The sequence below is a fragment of the Propithecus coquereli genome, unplaced genomic scaffold (genome assembly GCF_000956105.1).
Source record: "Propithecus coquereli isolate 6110/MARCELLA unplaced genomic scaffold, Pcoq_1.0 Scaffold294, whole genome shotgun sequence".
In the NCBI taxonomy this organism is placed as follows: domain Eukaryota; kingdom Metazoa; phylum Chordata; class Mammalia; order Primates; family Indriidae; genus Propithecus; species Propithecus coquereli.
This window is the reverse complement of record NW_012148552.1, coordinates 2,615,178-2,632,832: the sequence shown is the minus strand read 5'-3', so window position 1 is coordinate 2,632,832 and position 17,655 is coordinate 2,615,178. Positions and strand designations below refer to the sequence as shown.

Sequence of the window (17,655 nt, the reverse complement as noted above, 5' to 3'; positions counted from 1 at the left end):
CAAATGTCAGCAACTAACTATGGAACGAATGGAAAGGCAAATAAATGAAGCTGCAACTAGCTGCTGGTCACGAACTCTTCTCCCCCAGCTCCTCCAGTTACGAGCCCGGGGCGCCAGGCAGGAGAGGGCAGTGAGGAGCAAGAGCTCTGCCCGGCTGAGACCTGGGCCCGGCTTGCTCTCGAGCTCTCGCCCCACCTGCGCGTTTCCTTCCTCCTGCTGAGTCTGTGGGTAAAGCAGGGAGGCCCTGCTGACCGCGCCAGGCTGCGGCGAAGGGCCGTCTCTCGGTGTTTTTATGCCACTCTTATGTTGCCTTCTTGGATTCTCTTATGTGGTTCACTGCTGATGAAGATTTTTGTCCAGTTTTACTTCTGCTATTGTTTTTTCCTCAACTGAAACCACATGGATATTGACTGTGCTCTCACAAGGCACCATTCCCCTCCTCTCTGGCTGCCCTGCCCCTACGATCTTGCTGCAAGCGGAATCTCTGCTGCAAGCGCAAGCAGGAAACGCTACCTGGGAATTCCTAGAAACATCGCCCTGAACCTTGCCCACAGGCCTCTGGCGGCCGCAGCACAGACCTTCCTCCCTGCTGGCCCTGCCCCTCCGCGCACAGTGGACCGGCGGACCACGGCTCCCACTCTCTTCAGGGCTGGCGCCTGTGACCCCGCGGCACAGCGTCAGCACCACGGAGACGCCCCCGCTCTCCTCCAGCATTCTTACAGCTAGGGAGGGTCTCCTTTCTGGTGCAACTGCAAAAAATACTTGTGGATAAGAAGGCAGATTCCCAAATTTTCTGGCAAATTCTTTGCTCCTTTTTGCACAGATATTACCTGAAAATTATTAGTTGACTTGGCATATCAGAGTGAAATTTTTCTTTCTAGAGCAAAACCAGCCATCATATGAAAGAAGGATCTCACAAAGATGCTATCAGGAATTAGCCTTTGAGTGCCATTTTTAAGGCCTTTAATGTTTTTCTCTCTTGCAGAAGAGACGATTGCTGGCCACGTCTCCGGTACACACGGACTCTCCCCTTCTCCCCTGCGTGACTGAGAACGCTCCTGAGTGTTTAAGACACTGTTTGAGTTAAATGCTTCCCTTCCTAAGGTTGCTTGTGTGCCAAGAAATAAGGCTGAAGGGGCTTGTGCCTACTCAAGAGGAACAGGCTCTTCTCTGGACAGCACTTCCAAATTAGCCATCACCACGGGGGTGGGGAGGGAGAGGGAGGGAGCAGCTGAGGAAACGCTTCCAAACAGGGACTGACTCACCACTCCGCTCTCGGAAGCACAGACGCTGGCTGCGTTCTGTGCTTTGTTCCCGTCTCTCACAGAGAGTGAGACCTCTACTTAGTGAATACGATGGCGTCCCACCCATTCAAGAAGGTTCATTATGCGTGGCCTCCGCCTGGTTACGCCGGACACCTGCATTCCTGCTGCGTCAGCTCACGGGGCCTCTCTGCCCTCCCCCTCCCCTGTCCCTCTGTCCTCTCCCACCCTTCTCTCCCCTCTCCATTCGCCCTGTCTGCTTCACTCAGGCTTCGTGCGTGCGCAGGCTCCATTGTGGCGGGTGTCGTGCAGGCGCTGCGCAGAGCCACAGTCATCGGCCACATGTATGTCCCTACACAGGGGACCCACGGCCTCTGTCTTCCCCTCCCTTTATCCAAAATGTGTGGTTTCTATAAGTTCATTAAAGCCACAGGGAGGACTTCAGAGGGCATTTCCAGCTTCATTTCGTGCCTAACTTTCATTCTGCCTCTTCGTTCGTGCTTAACTGAGAATCTGGCACATGGGACACATTTTTACAACAATTTGTTGAAAAAATGAGTTACTGAGTGCATGAATGAATAAGTGGCAATAGCAGGTGACAGTTTTGAGCACTGATGACGTGCCAGCCATTTCAGATGCCTCTGTGGAGAAGCCTCTTTCTGTCCTGGCAGCCACATGACTGCCTCATTAGGTCCCCCAGGGTGTCCAGAAGCCGCCCACATCGCTTCCCAGACCAGACCCTCGGCGCCCCCAAGACCACCCCCGGGACCCCGGCTTCCACTCCCCTGCGGGGCCAGAGGCTTGGGTTCTGCTTGGGCTGCAAAACACACACACACACACACACACACGAACATACCCCCCACACACATACACAAACACACATACACACACATACATACACATACAAACACACACACTTATCCACATACACGCACGCATACACAAATACACACAAACACACAAACAGACACATACATACACACATACACACACATACACATACACACATGCACATACACACATAAACACACACATACCTACACATGCACACACATACACACACAAACACATGCATACACATACACATACCTACATATACAATACACACAGATACAAACACAGAGTCTCATACATAAACGCACACACACACACTCATACATGTACACACATTACACACATGCACACAACACACACACACACACAATCCAGCGCCTTGGCCCTGTGCCGCTGCGAAGTCTGCGTCTTTGTGTAAATCTAATGAACGCAGCTGAGCCACGCCCCAGCCCCTCGCTCCCCAGGCCCAGGGCTTTAAAGGACCAGAGTGACTGCCACAGGGCGTGAGGTCTTCAGGGAGGGCCTGGGACGGGGGAAGGAGCGGTCTATGTTCTGGAGCGCACAGCGAATCGGCCCGAGGGTCTTCAAGCAGAGATAATTTGGGGACAAAGAGATCAGGCCCATTTGAACTCAGACAAAACTGCATTCCCGAGTCTCTGTCCCACACTAACAAGGCAGTTGCAAGGCCATCACAGCGCCCAGCACAGTTATCCTTTAACCAGTCACCACAGATAAGAGCTGCGATATCGCGCATGAACTTCTGAACGTAAACAGAGCCACAGGAAGTCGTATCAGCGCGAGCTTCAGTGCAGCCTCCTGGGAAACCCATTTCCTGATTCTTCTCTGAGATCCTCACTTTAATTGAATTTAATGTGTTTATTTTGTTAATGACTACGGGAAAGCTAGAATGAATTCTGAGGTTAAAAGGGAATTTGAAGAGCCAACCCACAACTTTTACTTACAAAAGAAGGGCACAGGGATATGCCACACACGGGTATTAAAGACTCTCCTGGCACAGTACTCTCCAGAACAAGAAAGGGCTGGGGGTGGGGCTGGGTGTTCCCAGGCCTGCAGCATCCTGCAAGTCTTGGGAGGGTTCAGAGAGAGAGGCTGGAACGGGACCCATTCCTGCTCTATTGTATAAACCGCCAAGTGGAGGAGCCCGGTGAGCACCGGCTTGGTGCAGAAAGGACAGGAAGGAGGACGCGGAGGGCCGGCAGCTGGTTTTGGAGGCGGGAAGTCAGTGGTGTGGCTCACCCACCATGGAGCCCTCGCCCTGGGAAGAGGCAGAACCGCGTCAGCATTTCTTGTTCCCAGGTAGGGGTGGCGTGGTGCCAGCACCCTGCTGTGTGGGGAGGGAAGGGCCCTGGGATCCTGTCTTGAGAGCGGGACTCTGAGCTGTGGCATCCATGCAGGCCGAGAGGGTGGGCTGGGGAGCAGGACGCCTGGGTTCCCGTCCTGATTTTGCTGCTTACTAGCTCGAGACCTTGGCAAATGACTTAAGCATCCCATGCCTCAGTTTCCTCATGTGTAGAAGGGGCTAATCAGAGGGTGGAATGAATTCATCCATGCAGAGCACTTGGTTGGTGCCCATGGAGAGTCCTGCATAGGTGCCAGTGACCGTCACCGCCCCTCCTGAGTGTCAGATCCACCCCTCTGCTCCATTCCTTTTGCAGTGGCCTTGTCTTTGGCCACCGTCTCGTCTTGCCTGCACTACTGCAGCACTCCTAAAAACATCTGCTGGCAAATACATTCCTGCACGGCGCCCTGGCTTTTGTGATGAAGGCTCCATCTTCCTGGCCTGGCGGGGTCCACCCCTCCCTCGCCGCCACGCCTGGCTTGGAGCGCCTTGACCCACTGCTGGGGCCCCAGGACAGGGCACGGCCTGTCGCACTGCTTGGTCTGCAGGACTCGGGGCTCTCGAGGACAAGGGGCTGCCTGGCGTGTGCACCGCTGTCCTCCAGAGACAGGCTGAGTGCATCCGGCCGCTGAGCTGTCCTCCCTGAGACTGGCATGTGGTCTTCCAGGCAGCTAGCCCTCCTCGCCCAAGCTTGCCTGCTCTGACCTCTGACCTCTGACCCACTTCATTCCCCACTGCACCGTCAGCTCCACATTCATTGGCGAATTTTGGGGGATAAGAAATTTTGTCTGGCTTACATACGTATTTCACCTGAGCTTAACACTGGCAGATTAAATGCTCAAGAAATAACTAAGTAAAATGTCTAAAGGTTGATGAATATGCTCCAACAACACCACAATTTTGGCTCTGTAGTGATCATTTAGGTTGAATAATTATGTTTAGCTGCAATCCTTTGTAGAATTTGCCAGAATAAATACAAATAATTCAAATACTGAGATACCTGGTAATTGGACCAGTTGTCTGCTCTCTGGCCTACCTATTGTCTTATTGGTGGTCGCAGAGGTACTTACAGAGCCACTGAGCTACCACCCTGGGGCCGCGCCTCGCACTCTGCCTGCCTGAATCCTGCTCTGCAGATGTAAGAGCCGTGGGGCGGGGGCTGACCCGGGCGGTGAGGCCAGAGCCCGCTGGGAGCTGGCAGGAGGTTGGACATCAGAAGGGGCATAGAAGCAGCCAGCTCTGGTCTCCAGGAGCCTCTTTAGACCAAGGGACAGTGGCTTCTTCAGTTCTTCGTCCAGCGTGATGGTCACTCTCTCACACCCCTACTCATCCATTACGACGTGAACACATCATGATTCATCAACATGGATTTCCCGGCACGGCCCCGGCTCCAGCAGAGTGGAATCACCTCCCTTCCCCATGTCCGCACGTGACAGCCATGGCCGGCTCGGCCCGTCTTCACCCCTGCGCCTGCTAGCAGCACACGTGCACGGACAGTTCTCAGCAAGTGTGAGCGATAAAGCACTCGGGCCTCTGCAGGCAACTCGGACCAAACCAAGTATCTCAAGTACTTGAAAAGGGATCCTTTGAATTTTTTTATGTTCATCCTGATTAAGTTTTATCTCACAGCCTGAACTGACTGTAGTGCTAACTGTAGTGATGCTGTAGTCAGAGAATGACACCCACAGACCAGTTTCTGCCCGAGAGCCCCTCCCACCGTCGCTGTGGTTCACCAGGCCTGGGCTCCAGGACGTATGGCATGGTCTGCTGTGCTGCAGAACCAGATCGGTTCTGTCTCAGCCCAGTGCTGTCAGACTGTAATTGGGGTTAGGTGACAGGGAAGCTCTGTTGTCTGAACAGTTTGGGAAAATGTTAGAGGAATTGCAGTCTGAACAGCAGGGCTTTGCACTGGGAGGCTCTTGGGGGAGGAGGGTGCAGCAGGGTTTCCGAACTGCATTGGTGAGAGGATCTTTTAGGTTAGAACACAGCAGGGCATTACTATGCTATTTAATATGTTTTGGGATGGACTAGCTGGCTTACACACCCAGGAAGAGTAGGTGTACTTTCTTAAGCAACTAACATAGTTCCCACGAGTGAAAACTACCCTCGGGCGCACGCGTCTTCCTGGTCAGGGAGCAGTTATGTGTCCACAAGCTCCCGACACCTAGTTTCTGTATGGAGGACGGAACCCCTTTTCACCAGAGAGGGCAAGGGGTGACTCCCTTAGGGTCTATGGTCCCACCCTGCATTTCTCCCCAGGCCACCCCTGTTTTTTTTCTTTTCTTTTAACTTTTGCCCAGTTGATATAATTGCATTCATCCTCTCAGCAGTGCAGGCGGGACAGTGAACTTGCGCAGCGGTGGCAGCTCTCCCATCAGTACTTAGAAGCCTCCTGAGAGAGTCCCTGTCTTTGGGAATCAACACTGGACATTTATAAGTCAATAAATCCCACTTTGAAAATGCCAGGAGTTTCGTGTCTTGTCAGCCACTGAGTGTTTCTGGGTAGTTTCACTTCAAACTTTTAAAAAGAAAATTGTTTCATACCCAGATAAAGTATAAGTAACAAGAGTAAATTTCTCCCTTTACAATCTGGGAAACCTCATTTTCCTTCTCTCCAGGGACAGACACTCCATCGCCGCAGCCATCCAGATACAGTGGAACGAGTTTCTCTCGTGAACTGAAGAGCAAATCTAGCAGAGACACAGAGTTCAATGCCTGCAATGCGAAAGGGCTTCGAAATGAGGCTAAGCTAAGTGCAATAAGCACACAGTGTAAATCACAGGTTGAAACTGTGAGTAAATATTATATCGAAGACCATCTTGGAAACTTTCAGGCCCTGGAAACTCAAACTCAGGAACTCAGGTAACTCGTGCTTGAAAGGGCCCCACACTAAGCTGAATTCTGCTCTGTAGCAGAATTGTTATATAAGGTGGTTTTTTTTCCCATCATGCTTGTAGAAGGCTGATTTTCGGGGTCAAATAAACTTGCATTTATGTAGTGACTAGCAGTCCGGCAGATGTGAATGTGAGATTGTGAAGAGAGAGGGGAAAAGCCCGGGGCAGGAGGATTCATGATGGGGGCGAGGGGGGAGCAGGAGATGCTGCTCTAAGGAATGAAAGTCGAGGCAGATCTAGACAGAGACAATGTTTTGGGTTAGGTTTCAGCCACACTCCAGCCTCTCTTAGCCAAAGCGGAAAGGGAAGAGGAGAAGAACATTTGGCGAGCACCAGACGTGCGCCGGAGCCGTGCAGGTGATCTGTGGAGGCTGCGGCATCTCGTCATCGGCGCCCAGAAAGGCAGAGGGCGGAGCGCCACGTCACAGCCGAAGAGACGGGCGCGGACAGACCAGCCGGCTGCACGAGCTCGCACGGCCACGAGCGCAGGGCCGCCACGTGACTCTGCTGTCTGCTGGGATCCTAAGCCCCGCTCTGTGTGGCGCAGAATCTACCGAGACCACGTGCCCCTTAAGGAACAAAGATCCCATCAGCGGTTCACACAGACGGCAGGGCCACCGCCATCACATGAAGAGTCACTTTCCTGGAGCAGGGAACGACCAGGAGATAATTAGACAAGAGCTGCGGACTCGCCGGGCTCCTGCTGATGAACGGGGCGCCAGGAGCCAGGCAGGAGGGCCGGCCCCACGAGTGCTCACGGCAGCCCTGCGGCCCCCTGCCTCCAGGGCCCGCCAGGGAGCACAGTCTCTCTGACACCTTGATTTTGGCTGCCTGGCCTCCAAAACTGTGTGAGAGGGTAAATTTCTGTTGTGTTTAGCCACCAGATTGGTGGCCATTTGTTGTGGCAGCCCTAGGAAACTGATACAGGCAAACAGAGGAGTAACGAACATCCCCCAGACAAAAGGAAACACAGCATGTGAGGCACACAGCTCTCTTCCAGGACTACTTCCTAATAATGGGGACGTAACTCCTCTATTCTAAGACCTGGGTTACGACCATGAGAATGGCAAAAACACTGGCGATCTGTGGCGGTCAGAGAAGACCACCCCACTCCCTGGGCTGCTGAGAGCCTGCGGCGGCTGCTGCTAAGTCGACGCCAGGCACGCTGGGTTGGTAGCACGGTGCAGGCTGTGCGGCCGCCCCTTACCCTGTGACGGGTCCTCCTGCCCCTACCACATGGCCCCAGACCTCCGTGACAGGAGGGTGCCTGCCTCCGCCAGCACCGTGTTCCCAACAAGAGCCCGTCCTGTGGCATCATGGGCAGCGCCAGCAAAGGAGCGCCCAGATGCGTGTTTGTCTTCTGAGTCGCCTTCTACACCTGCCTGGAGTTGGGTGAGGCAAGTTCAGGGCACCCTCACAAGTGATTCGGCAGGACTGACTGCCACTGCTGACCACGCGGGATGTGAGCAACAAGGAACTGTTCAGGCCTGGTGGTCCCCTTGCTGCCTGCCTCACTGGCCCCTGGCACATCCCTTGACAGCCGGCCCTGTGTCTCCGGCGTGTGGGGCAGTGACATTTGCTCAGACAGGGCCTGCCCACAAATGCTTTGATGCAGCTGAGTGAAACGCACACCCATTGTCAGAAGAAAAACAGGACTTAGCAAGTTGGGTGCAAATACATGACTCAGGGCTGGGATTGAGATGGGAAAGATTTGAGACGAAAGTAGAAGTCCTTTTGGGGCCCCATGAGCAGCTGAATACCTGGCTCATCGCTCTGTGCTGGTCCTCAGCACACAGGTGGGGCCACCTGGCTACTGTCTGCTCTCCCCGCCCCTCCCTGGATCTGGAGCCAGCCCGTGGGCAGGGCACACTGACGGAGCCCAGCCAAGCAGCACCCTTTCCCTCTGTCAGCCTCCTGGCACCTGCTCACCAGCCCTCCTGCCTGTGCAGCTGCCCTGCCCACAGGCCACTGTCACCTGAGTCCTGGCCTCAGCTGGTTTGACTGCCCCATTAGCATGCCCTGGCTGGGGGAAAGCCACCCTCCTCCTCTGCTACAAGTCACCGTAGAATTCACCAAAAAGAACTCCAGAGAAATAAGAACACGGACCTCAAACCATGCTGAACATTCAACGAGGAGAAAATTGTTCGAACGTAGCTCACTAATCAGATTTTCAACATGCAAGTGGGACAAGCACTGAGCCGGCACACAAGATGATCAATTCAGTTTTCTCCACGATACAGAAAAGCACATGCCTCGTGCGTGCACACACATGCATCCTCTTCGCACTCTCAGCCATCGCAGAAGGGAGAAAGTGGCAGGTTACCTGGTCTCCTTATTTTTCCCCTTGCTGCTTTCCTTTGGGTGCTCCCACCAACGACCACATCACTGGCAGCAGGTGGGGGATGGGGGGCAGCCCAGGCCACCGCACTTACTGTTCCCAGCCAGCCCCTGCACCACACGCCGCTTACCTTTGCGATCTGTACACACCAGTTGAGCAGGCACTGGGAGCCGATGTTGTCCTTATGCTCGCGGATGTAGTCCAGCAGGCAGCCGAAGGGCATGAGCTGCGTGACGAGCTGCACGGTGGAGGTCAGGCAGATGCCCAGTAGGCGGCACACGTGGGGGTTGTCCACGCTGGCCATCACGTAGGCCTCCTGCGCGAGAGGGAGAGGGGGCATCAGAGAGGCCCACACACAGACCCGCGCCGGGCAAGATGGAACGGACAGGATGTGGAGTTTGAGCACAGGTACTAGTGGAGGAAAAGTTGACCCACAAAAACCCTGGTGAACAGGACCTTTGTACAGGGCTGTGAATCCTGGGTGACAAGGAGACTAGGCAGCGCTTGCCATGGACAAAACATTGGGTGAGAGGGACCTGAGCGGCCCTGATGTCTCTGAGTTTGGGAACTGGTGGTGTCGTCATTAGGAAGACCTCTGCCTCCAGGTTCAAGATGCTGCAGTTTAAAACGTTGTCAGGGCCTGCAGAAAGTCACGTTTGGGGCCCCTGGAACACCCCGGACAATGACCTGCCCCCTTAGGGCACCATGGTGAAAGCATCCAGGGAAGTCTCTGAGGAGCCAGCCCCCGGAGAGGACTTCCCTTCTACACAGAGCAGACCTGGCACCGACTGTGCTGTGGGCGACAGGGAGGGCACTTGTGTGGGGGGGGCCCTGCCCACAGCACCTCTGCACGAAGCAGCAGGAGGAGCTCTTTCAATGCCAGCTCAGGCTCTGAAACAGACAGAGAACTGAACCCACAGCAACTGCAGACAGCGCTGGCTGCCCGTGACCCGTCTCCAAAGGGAGGGTCAGTCTATGTCCCGGCGCCTCCCACCCCCAGTCTCCTGATGGGAACACACGCTGCTCTGCACTGTGCACCCTCACCCGCTCATTCAGGCTGGCTGCCAAGGCAGGAGCCTTTGCTTGACAGATCCATAAATATAGACTTTATTTTAACCCTTCTGCTATTCTTGGACTGAGGAAGCTAAATATATTTGCAATCATGCACACAATGGGGCCCTTTCTTCTGCCTGACTGAGAATTAGGAAGCCCTCAATTTCCACCCATAAATTCTCTTTCCTTGAAAAATACAAATGGTGGTGACCTTTTATTCAGATGTGAAAAAGACCACAGGGACCGCAAAAGAATGAGTTCAGAAGCTTCCTTTTCAGCAATGCCTGGGTTTTTTTTTTTTTTTTCGTTGTTGTTTAAGACAGAGTCTCACTCTGTTGCCCGGTTAGAGTGCCGTGGCATCATCCCAGCTCACTGCAAGCTCAAACTCCTGGGTTTAGGTCATCCTCCTGCCTCAGCCTCCCCTGTAGTTGGGCCTACAGGTGCACACTACCACACCTAGCTAATTTTTTCTATTTTTCTTTAGTAGAGACAGGGCCTTGCTCTTGCTCAGGCTGGTCTTAAACCCCTGACCTCAAGCGATCCTACTGCCTTGGCCTCCCAGAGCGCTAGGATTACAGGCGTGAGCCACTGCACGCAGCCAGTGTCTGTGTTTTGAGTGTGGACTTGGGCAAGTTAGCTTCTCTTTGCAGAAGTGAACACTGCCTGGGTCAGGCACTCACATGAGCAGGCAGGTTGGCCGGGCAGCAGGGCTGGAGATAGGAGACAGAGGAAGTGCGGGAGGATACAGACAGTCATCCCTAGGTGTCTGTGGGGGCTGGTTTCAGGACCCTCCTGGGATACCGAAGTCTATAGATGCTCAAGTCCCTGACACATTATGAAATGGCATAGTCTTACATACGCTCTGAGCATGCCCCATACACTTTAAGTCATCTCTAGATTCCCTATAATCCCTAATACAACACAAAGGCCATGCAATCATTGTTCTACTGTATTGTTTAGGGAAAAATGGCAAGGAAAAAGAAGTCTATATGTTCAGTAAGGGTGTAAAATTTTTTTCCAGATATGTTTTGGTCCTTGGTTGATCGACCCCATGGATGTGGAACCACAAATATGGAGGCCTGCTGTAAACGTTTCCTAAAACTCAAATACGCTCAGACCGCTTTCCTTGACTTAAAGCCAGTCCTGCCCCCAAGGCTGCCCCTCCTCTCTGGCCTCTGGTTCTCCTACTCTGCTCCCTCCGCTCCCTCCTGCTCCCTGTCTGCCCGCGGCCCAACACCCTCCCCTCCACTTCCCTGGCCCTCAGAGGAGCCTCCCCAGTCCACAGCCTGCCTGCCAGCGGCCCCAGGCCTGGGGCTGAGGTGCAGGGAGGGCGGTTGCAGCAAACCCTCTGGGTGCTGAAGCTTGGTGAAGCTGCAGAGCCCCTGCCTCGGGGCACTCATCAACCTGCACTTAAATATCTGTGATTTAAAGCATGTCCTTCTCCACCAAGCTCTTGGAGGCAAGGGCTGCACTCTCGGCCCCCAGCACGTCCCCAGGCACAGCTGGCGCTCTGCAGCTCTGCGTCCCACTGGCAAAGGCTTCCGCGTAGCCTCAACTCCTCCCGCCCACACGTGGGGGTGTCACCTCGGTGGGTGTGGGGAGCTCTGAGCGAGCTATCACTCCAGCACAGATCTAAGCACACAACCGCCTTAAAACTGTCAGGGTTGAACCACACTGAAATCATGCAAAGTCAAATTTTCAAGTAGAGTGCACATTTTTTCCTTTTATATTATAAATATAATATCACAACACTACAGAGCACAGTAGGGTGCAATATTTGGAGACTCAGTAGACATGGAAAACATCCCTTCATCTCAGAAAAGTGCTTGTTTGTAAAAGGTCAGAACTGCACAGGGCCAGCAAGTGCATTTTGTCTGAGGTCATATTGTTAGGATGGGAAACCAAGGCCCAGGGAGGTGAGTGGCCAACCTGAGGCCACACTTGTCAGTGCCAGGATGGGGCCCACATCGGTCCCCTAAGGCCTGGACTGGCCTCTCTGTCTCTGGAGCCACCCTGGAGGGCTGCCGGCTCCAGGTCCTCCCAGGAAAGCAGCTCCCGGTGCCTGCTGTGCGCTGTGGCCACCGGGCTACCTGGGAGCTGCGGCGGTGAGACGCACGCGCAGCGTGATCTGGTTTGCATTCCTTTTGTTGCCCATCCTACGCTTAAAGTGAATGTCTATGGAAAAATTAACAGCTATGCGATTTCCAGAAAAGCACAAATCATGTCTCTCCCCCGCACCTGGGAAGCTGTACAACCATAACACCAAAGAAATCCTCTGGCTGTTCCTACTTTCCCAAGATCTGGTTGAGATTTGGATACATATTGCATTCATTTGAGAGGGAAGAAAAATCTGAGAACCGGAGCAGCTGATGCGGCCCATCTGTTGTGGGGCCGCAAAGAGCTGACCTGGAACCCGGACTGGGAAGGCGAAGGGGTGTGGGTGCCGGGCCACACAGAGCCTGGAGCCCTGCCAGGCGGCCTCCTGCTGAAATCTGAGAGACCCACTGGGTCAGCGCCTCCTCCCACCCCCAGGCGTGATGGACAGTGTTGTGTCTTGCGCCCTGTTCTGTGCATGCAGAAGTTAAAGTGAGCTTTGTTCTTAGCTGTTTATCTTGGAAGCCATGAAGGCGCGCGGTGACCTACAGCAGTGTGCGTGGTGCTCTACGGCGTCTAAGTCAGCCAGGACAGCGCAGCCTGCAGCCTGCAGCCCGAGCTCACACTGAGCCCCTCCCCACCGTGGGGGTGTCCCTGAGGCTTTGGTGACCTTGAAAGCCTGGAGGTATTTTGTCCGAATTGCAGCTGTGACTTTTGGTTTTCCTTCTTGCTTGTTTCCCTTATCTGTGAACGATTTTACGTTATGAATTGGGAAAAAGGATTCCACTAGATTTTAAACTCCTTAAGGAAAGGATGAAGCTTCGCTGGTGGGCCCACCACTCACCTCCTGCTGTGCGGGACCCCCCTCCCGCCAAGTTTTGTGGAAGACAATTTTTCCACGGACGGGGGTGAGGGTGTGAGGGGTGGAGGGGTGGAGCTCTGCTGTCCAGTCCCTGACAGGCCACTGACTGGTACCTGTCCTCAGCCCGGGGGCTGGGGACCACAGTCTGAGAATATTTCCAAACCATCTGCACTCTGCATGATAAATATTGTTGAAATTCACATTTCAACATTGTTTTGTATAATTTATTAGAATGTCTTGCATGAGCAAAAAATGAATTAAGGAGGCAAATTCTGCACAACGGTTTTCTTTGTAAGAGTACAGGTGAGGGAGCTCGAGGTGGTAAGCGAAAAGGCTTCACGAATCATTTGCCTACCTGCATTTCTTGTGCTTGTTAGCAGGACTTGACGTTGATTTATAAACCATCAACATGGGAGAAGTTTTGCCTGACAAGCTTATCATCAGCATGTGAGATTTTCTGGGCACTGTACTAACACATCGCCTTTCATCTAGGAGTATACCGATGTGGGATTTCCCTCTCCGATAAAAGGAGGGAAAGCTGCCCAGAGAAAACTAAACTGTAGAGTGTTTTGCCACTGAAAAATCGATTGTGTCTAAACACATTTTTAAAAAGGCCCATGTTTTTTTTTCTTTTTTAAATCTTGCTTTTGTCTTTCTTGGTTGTAAGATCAACTATATTCTCCAGATTTTTGAGGCAATAAATGCAGCCATTTTCCCTTTTGCTGGTCCTGTTTCCCTAGCCCACTGCCGGCCCCAGCTCCCTGTCACCTGCTCCGTCTCGGCACGAGGCAGAGAGCAGGCGTTTCCGCAACGCACGGTGAGCCCGGCCAGGGCTGTGGTGGCCTCTGTCAGGTCCCAGCCAGCCTCTTCCCCGGAGGGTGCGGCCCACCCCAGCCAGGCTGTCCAGAGAAGGCAGCCAAGTGCAACAGAATCAAAAGTGACGGCTTAACAGTCATCTTACGGGACATTTCCAGGACTTATTCCATAATGCAGCAATCGGCAGACACTGGAGAATTGCACTTGAATTATTTGGGGCAAAAGTACAGAAGTTTACTTTCTATACAATAACAATGTCCCCTGTATACAAAACAGGTTGTTTACATGGTAGGCACCATTATTCGAGCACCTTTAAACAAAGTCATTTCAAAGATGAGACAACTTGGCAGAGGAAATCGAATGTGAGCTTTGGGGTCAGAAATAACAACGGGCTTGACTCCCTCCCCAGCCACGGGAGCTCAGCAGGTGTCTTTATGCCTCCTTTGCTTCACCCAAGAAATGCCGAACGCAATACCTGCATGGGCTCGCCGCGAGCACCCGCTGGGACAGGTGGGTGAAGAAGCAGTTTCAGCACTGCCCAGCAACTATGAGTTTCTGTCCTTTGGGGACAGATAATGGAATAGAAGAGGTGAGTCTGATCTGGAAGAGGAAGGAATTATATCAAGTGTGGCCTGAGGACAAAGACACAGCAAGTGACAATGAGAACGTGGGGATGAAGGTGTCTAGAAGAGAGCGCCATGCTGCCAGGCACAGGAGAGGCGGCTGCGGGGTCCAGGGCCGTGGACAGCTATAGAACAAAGCAGACTCACATCGAGAATTTCCTTGTTGGCTTTCGGGGATGTTGCTTCTCTCAATTCCTTGATGGCCACAGGGATTTTAACTTTCTCACCTTCTGGGATCCAGAGTCCCTGTGACAGAGGGGAGACGTTAACCGTTAACCGCAGCTCTGCACTCCAAGGCCAGCGGTGGGCGGGCGTGACGTCTCAGCAGCTCTTTAGCTAGCAGGGTCCACGAATCGGAGTAATTATTTAGATAAAAATACCCAAGCCTGTGCCAGTTATAAAATCAGTGTGGATCATTTCATCCAGGATTCCAGGCCTAGTCAGACTTCATGCAAAGAGGGTCTGGTAGAAAACCAATTAAGAGGAGCCTGTTTGGACCTGGGCTTTATTCTGGTGCTGTCACACGGTGACAGATAGCCCACACAGCGACAGAGAGCCCTCCTGCTGCCTTCAGCTGTCCTGTCCCCTGCCCTGGGTCACACTCCCTCTACAAGGTGACATCCTCCTTAAAAATGCCTCCGGTCTGTGCATAGGTCCCCCAGGGTCACTTCTTTGTCACTATGCTATAGAAGATTTCCTCTCTCACTTGGGAAAAATGTCGGAAGTTCTCAAACCCTCAGCGAAACAAAGAGCAGATGATGATGAAAACGCATCCCCAGGACGTACCTTGTACACGGTGCCAAATGCACCAGAGCCCAGAACCTTGATCTTCTTGAACTCGGTTTCCTTTAAGATCCTCAAGAGAGCCTGGTTGGGAGCTTCTCCGCTGGGCGTGAGAGGCTCGACAAGCTGTGGGCGACACAGGCAGAGCAGACGTGGCTCAGAGCGCAGCACGCGGGGCCGCGGGAGCAGCCGCAGAGCGGCCGGTGCTGGTGACTCAGACGACACACCGGCTGCGCCTGCTGCTAAGGACGAGCGTACACCTTGCCTAAAGCACTTCATGAGAGACAGCAGAACTGGGGCTTCCTGACAGAGGTGCTCTTTAAAGAGCAGCTACATTCCAACAAACACAATTTCTATTTCTGTTTCCATGCTAACCAGCTGGATTGAAAGACTCTGGTGAGGGCAATTTTTCTGCGGAGACCATTCTGATGTCCATCGGGGCCCCCTGCACACAGCCCCCATGCTCACGAGCGCTGGGTCCCTCCTCCCAGCACAGCGCTGGGCAGTGAAGGCAGCACCAAGCGCACACAGAGCTCAGGAGGAACGGCCACTGTGTGGACAATGGACTTTTCCAAAGCGGTGTCTTGTCTCCGCCACCGCAGCGCCTTCACAGGGACCCACAGCGCCCTCCTCCCCGCCCCCCAGCCGCCCTCGGGCGCACAAGCAGGCAAGACCCTCAGGCCGCACACAGCTCTGTACGCGCTTTGTGGGACTTGGCCCAGAAACACTTCCATTTCACTGGATGGATGTCCCAAAATGTAACTAATTGGGTATAATTGGACACTCAGAGAATTTCTGGTTTTCCCATCATAACAAATAACGCATAATACTATGATTATGTATCTCAAATATACAATTGCAAATGGCAAGTTCTCGAAGGACGGCCCTTGCTCCTGTCCGCAGCGAGGGCTCCCGAGGGCGCCGCGCCGCGCCCGGCCGCGCTCACCTCTCTCTCCTGCAGCAGCCTGCGCAGCGTGCGCTTCCGGACGATGTGGCGCCTCCGCAGGAACAGGCCGATCCCCAGAGCCACCACCACCGCCAAGAGGAGGCCGCCCACGATCCCAGTGGCAATGGACGGGATCTTGGGCCTGGAGTGAGGCGGATGGACAAGGAGGTGAGCTCTGGACAGATTCTACAGCATCAGCAGTTTACACATTTCCTGCATGTTTTGGCACATTGACACCATGGGAAATTCTCTCACAAAGCACCACACCGTGTAGCTTCTACAGGGAGAGGAGAAAGCTGACTGCGACTTCTAGGGCCAAGTTTCCAACTTCCTCGAGCTCCCTGGTCCCAACGCCACCCCCAACCACCTGTTTTGCATGTTTAAAATTGAAGTTTCATCTGGACCTTTCCATATGATAATTATTTTTCAATCTGTTGATTAAGAAAATATATAATTCAAAAAATAATCCTGACTTCAATGATGTTTTTGTATGGATCTGTGTCGTGTTCATTCCAAGGGCATTTCCATACAATCAAAGAACAGCAGCCTGTGCACGGAGCCAGGCAGTCTCCCCGCCAGGCTGGGAGGGAACCGCTCAGTGATGCTGACACTGCTCGAGGGGCCCCTGGTTTTCAAGGTGGGACCAGCAGCTACGGGAGGCGCTCTGAGAATGAGCTCGAAGGAGGTTATGAAGAGATAGGATTTAGGCATAAAGAGCATCATTGCCACAATGAGTGAAGTCAGCACGCAGCCTCGGACCGCAGTGCGCTCCTCCTCCCACGGAGGTCACGTCTAATTTCAGAGAGAGGAAAAACTCAGAAGTCAGGCTTTCAAGCTCATGGGGGAAAGGACCATTTGAATTCGTAATTCTGAATTTGGAGTCCTTAGAAAGTTATTCTTCTTAAGTATCTACCCCGTTTGAGCTGCTGGCAGATGGATTCATGTTTTCTGGCAGAAATGTAAACGACTATCGAAGACGAAGTGGCAGTGTCATCTGCATGTAAAATCGGTCCTGGAGTCCTTACACACTTCTCCCGAGTGGGCCAAATGCATTTCATGAAAATGATAGTTTGCAATAGTTTCTTTTTAGGGAGTGCAAAAGTTATCTGTGTCACACAAAATCTCCAATTAATGCAGTTTGAATAAATGAGTTTTTACTATTTTGAGGGACCACTGGAAGATAAAAGGAATAACTTGTTATAGAGAATGTGTTTCATAGAGTGCCACAGTGGTAGGCTGAATGAGAAGAGAAGAAAAATTAAAAAGAGTAAACATAATAAGGAATGGCCATTGACTGCTTTCAGGGTGAGGTGTGATGGGAACCTCATCACGAAGATTCCCAAGATCGCAGCACGAAGATAGGAAGATTTTGCTGGGTGTCCTTGCAGGCTCCCTGAGGAGACGGAGGTGACAGGAGATCTATCTCTGAGAAATTGCCTTATTTCTCGTCAGTGTTTCACCCAGTGGCAGGAGGCATTTGCCATCACGCCAGCGCTGGGCACGACAGCACGCTGAAGCTGAGGAATTGTGGGTAGGGGACACTGCCAGGAATGGTACAGGTGCCTGGAAGTTTGGCTGGTGTCCAGCGTCAGAAACAGCAAATAGGCGTTTTGCGTGTCATTCCCTGATTCCCGGCCACGCACTGCCGACTGACAGCGCAACTCTTTGCTGTGAGTCTCAACAGGATCCGCAGTGGTGCTTTTCTCAGGCTGGCGTCGCAAGCGAGAGAAGCCCACCTACGTGGCTGGGCAATGTGCTGGGAAATGGCAGTAAGGACAGGTGATCCCCCA

At 53.0% G+C, this 17,655-nt stretch overlaps 1 protein-coding gene across 4 annotated transcripts in view; it reads right to left on the bottom strand.

Annotated features, from left to right (window-relative positions):
- The window catches only part of EGFR (epidermal growth factor receptor), a 185,752-nt gene that overhangs the window by 14,224 nt on the left and 153,873 nt on the right, over positions 1-17,655 (bottom strand). For all 4 annotated transcript variants that reach the window (XM_012648783.1, XM_012648784.1, XM_012648785.1 and 1 more), the window contains exons 17-20: positions 15,866-16,007; positions 14,923-15,045; positions 14,284-14,382; positions 8,819-9,004 (exon numbers count right to left, since the gene is read on the bottom strand). In XM_012648783.1, the coding sequence (XP_012504237.1) occupies positions 8,819-9,004; positions 14,284-14,382; positions 14,923-15,045; positions 15,866-16,007 (550 nt within the window). The remainder of the gene's footprint in view (positions 1-8,818; positions 9,005-14,283; positions 14,383-14,922; positions 15,046-15,865; positions 16,008-17,655) is intronic.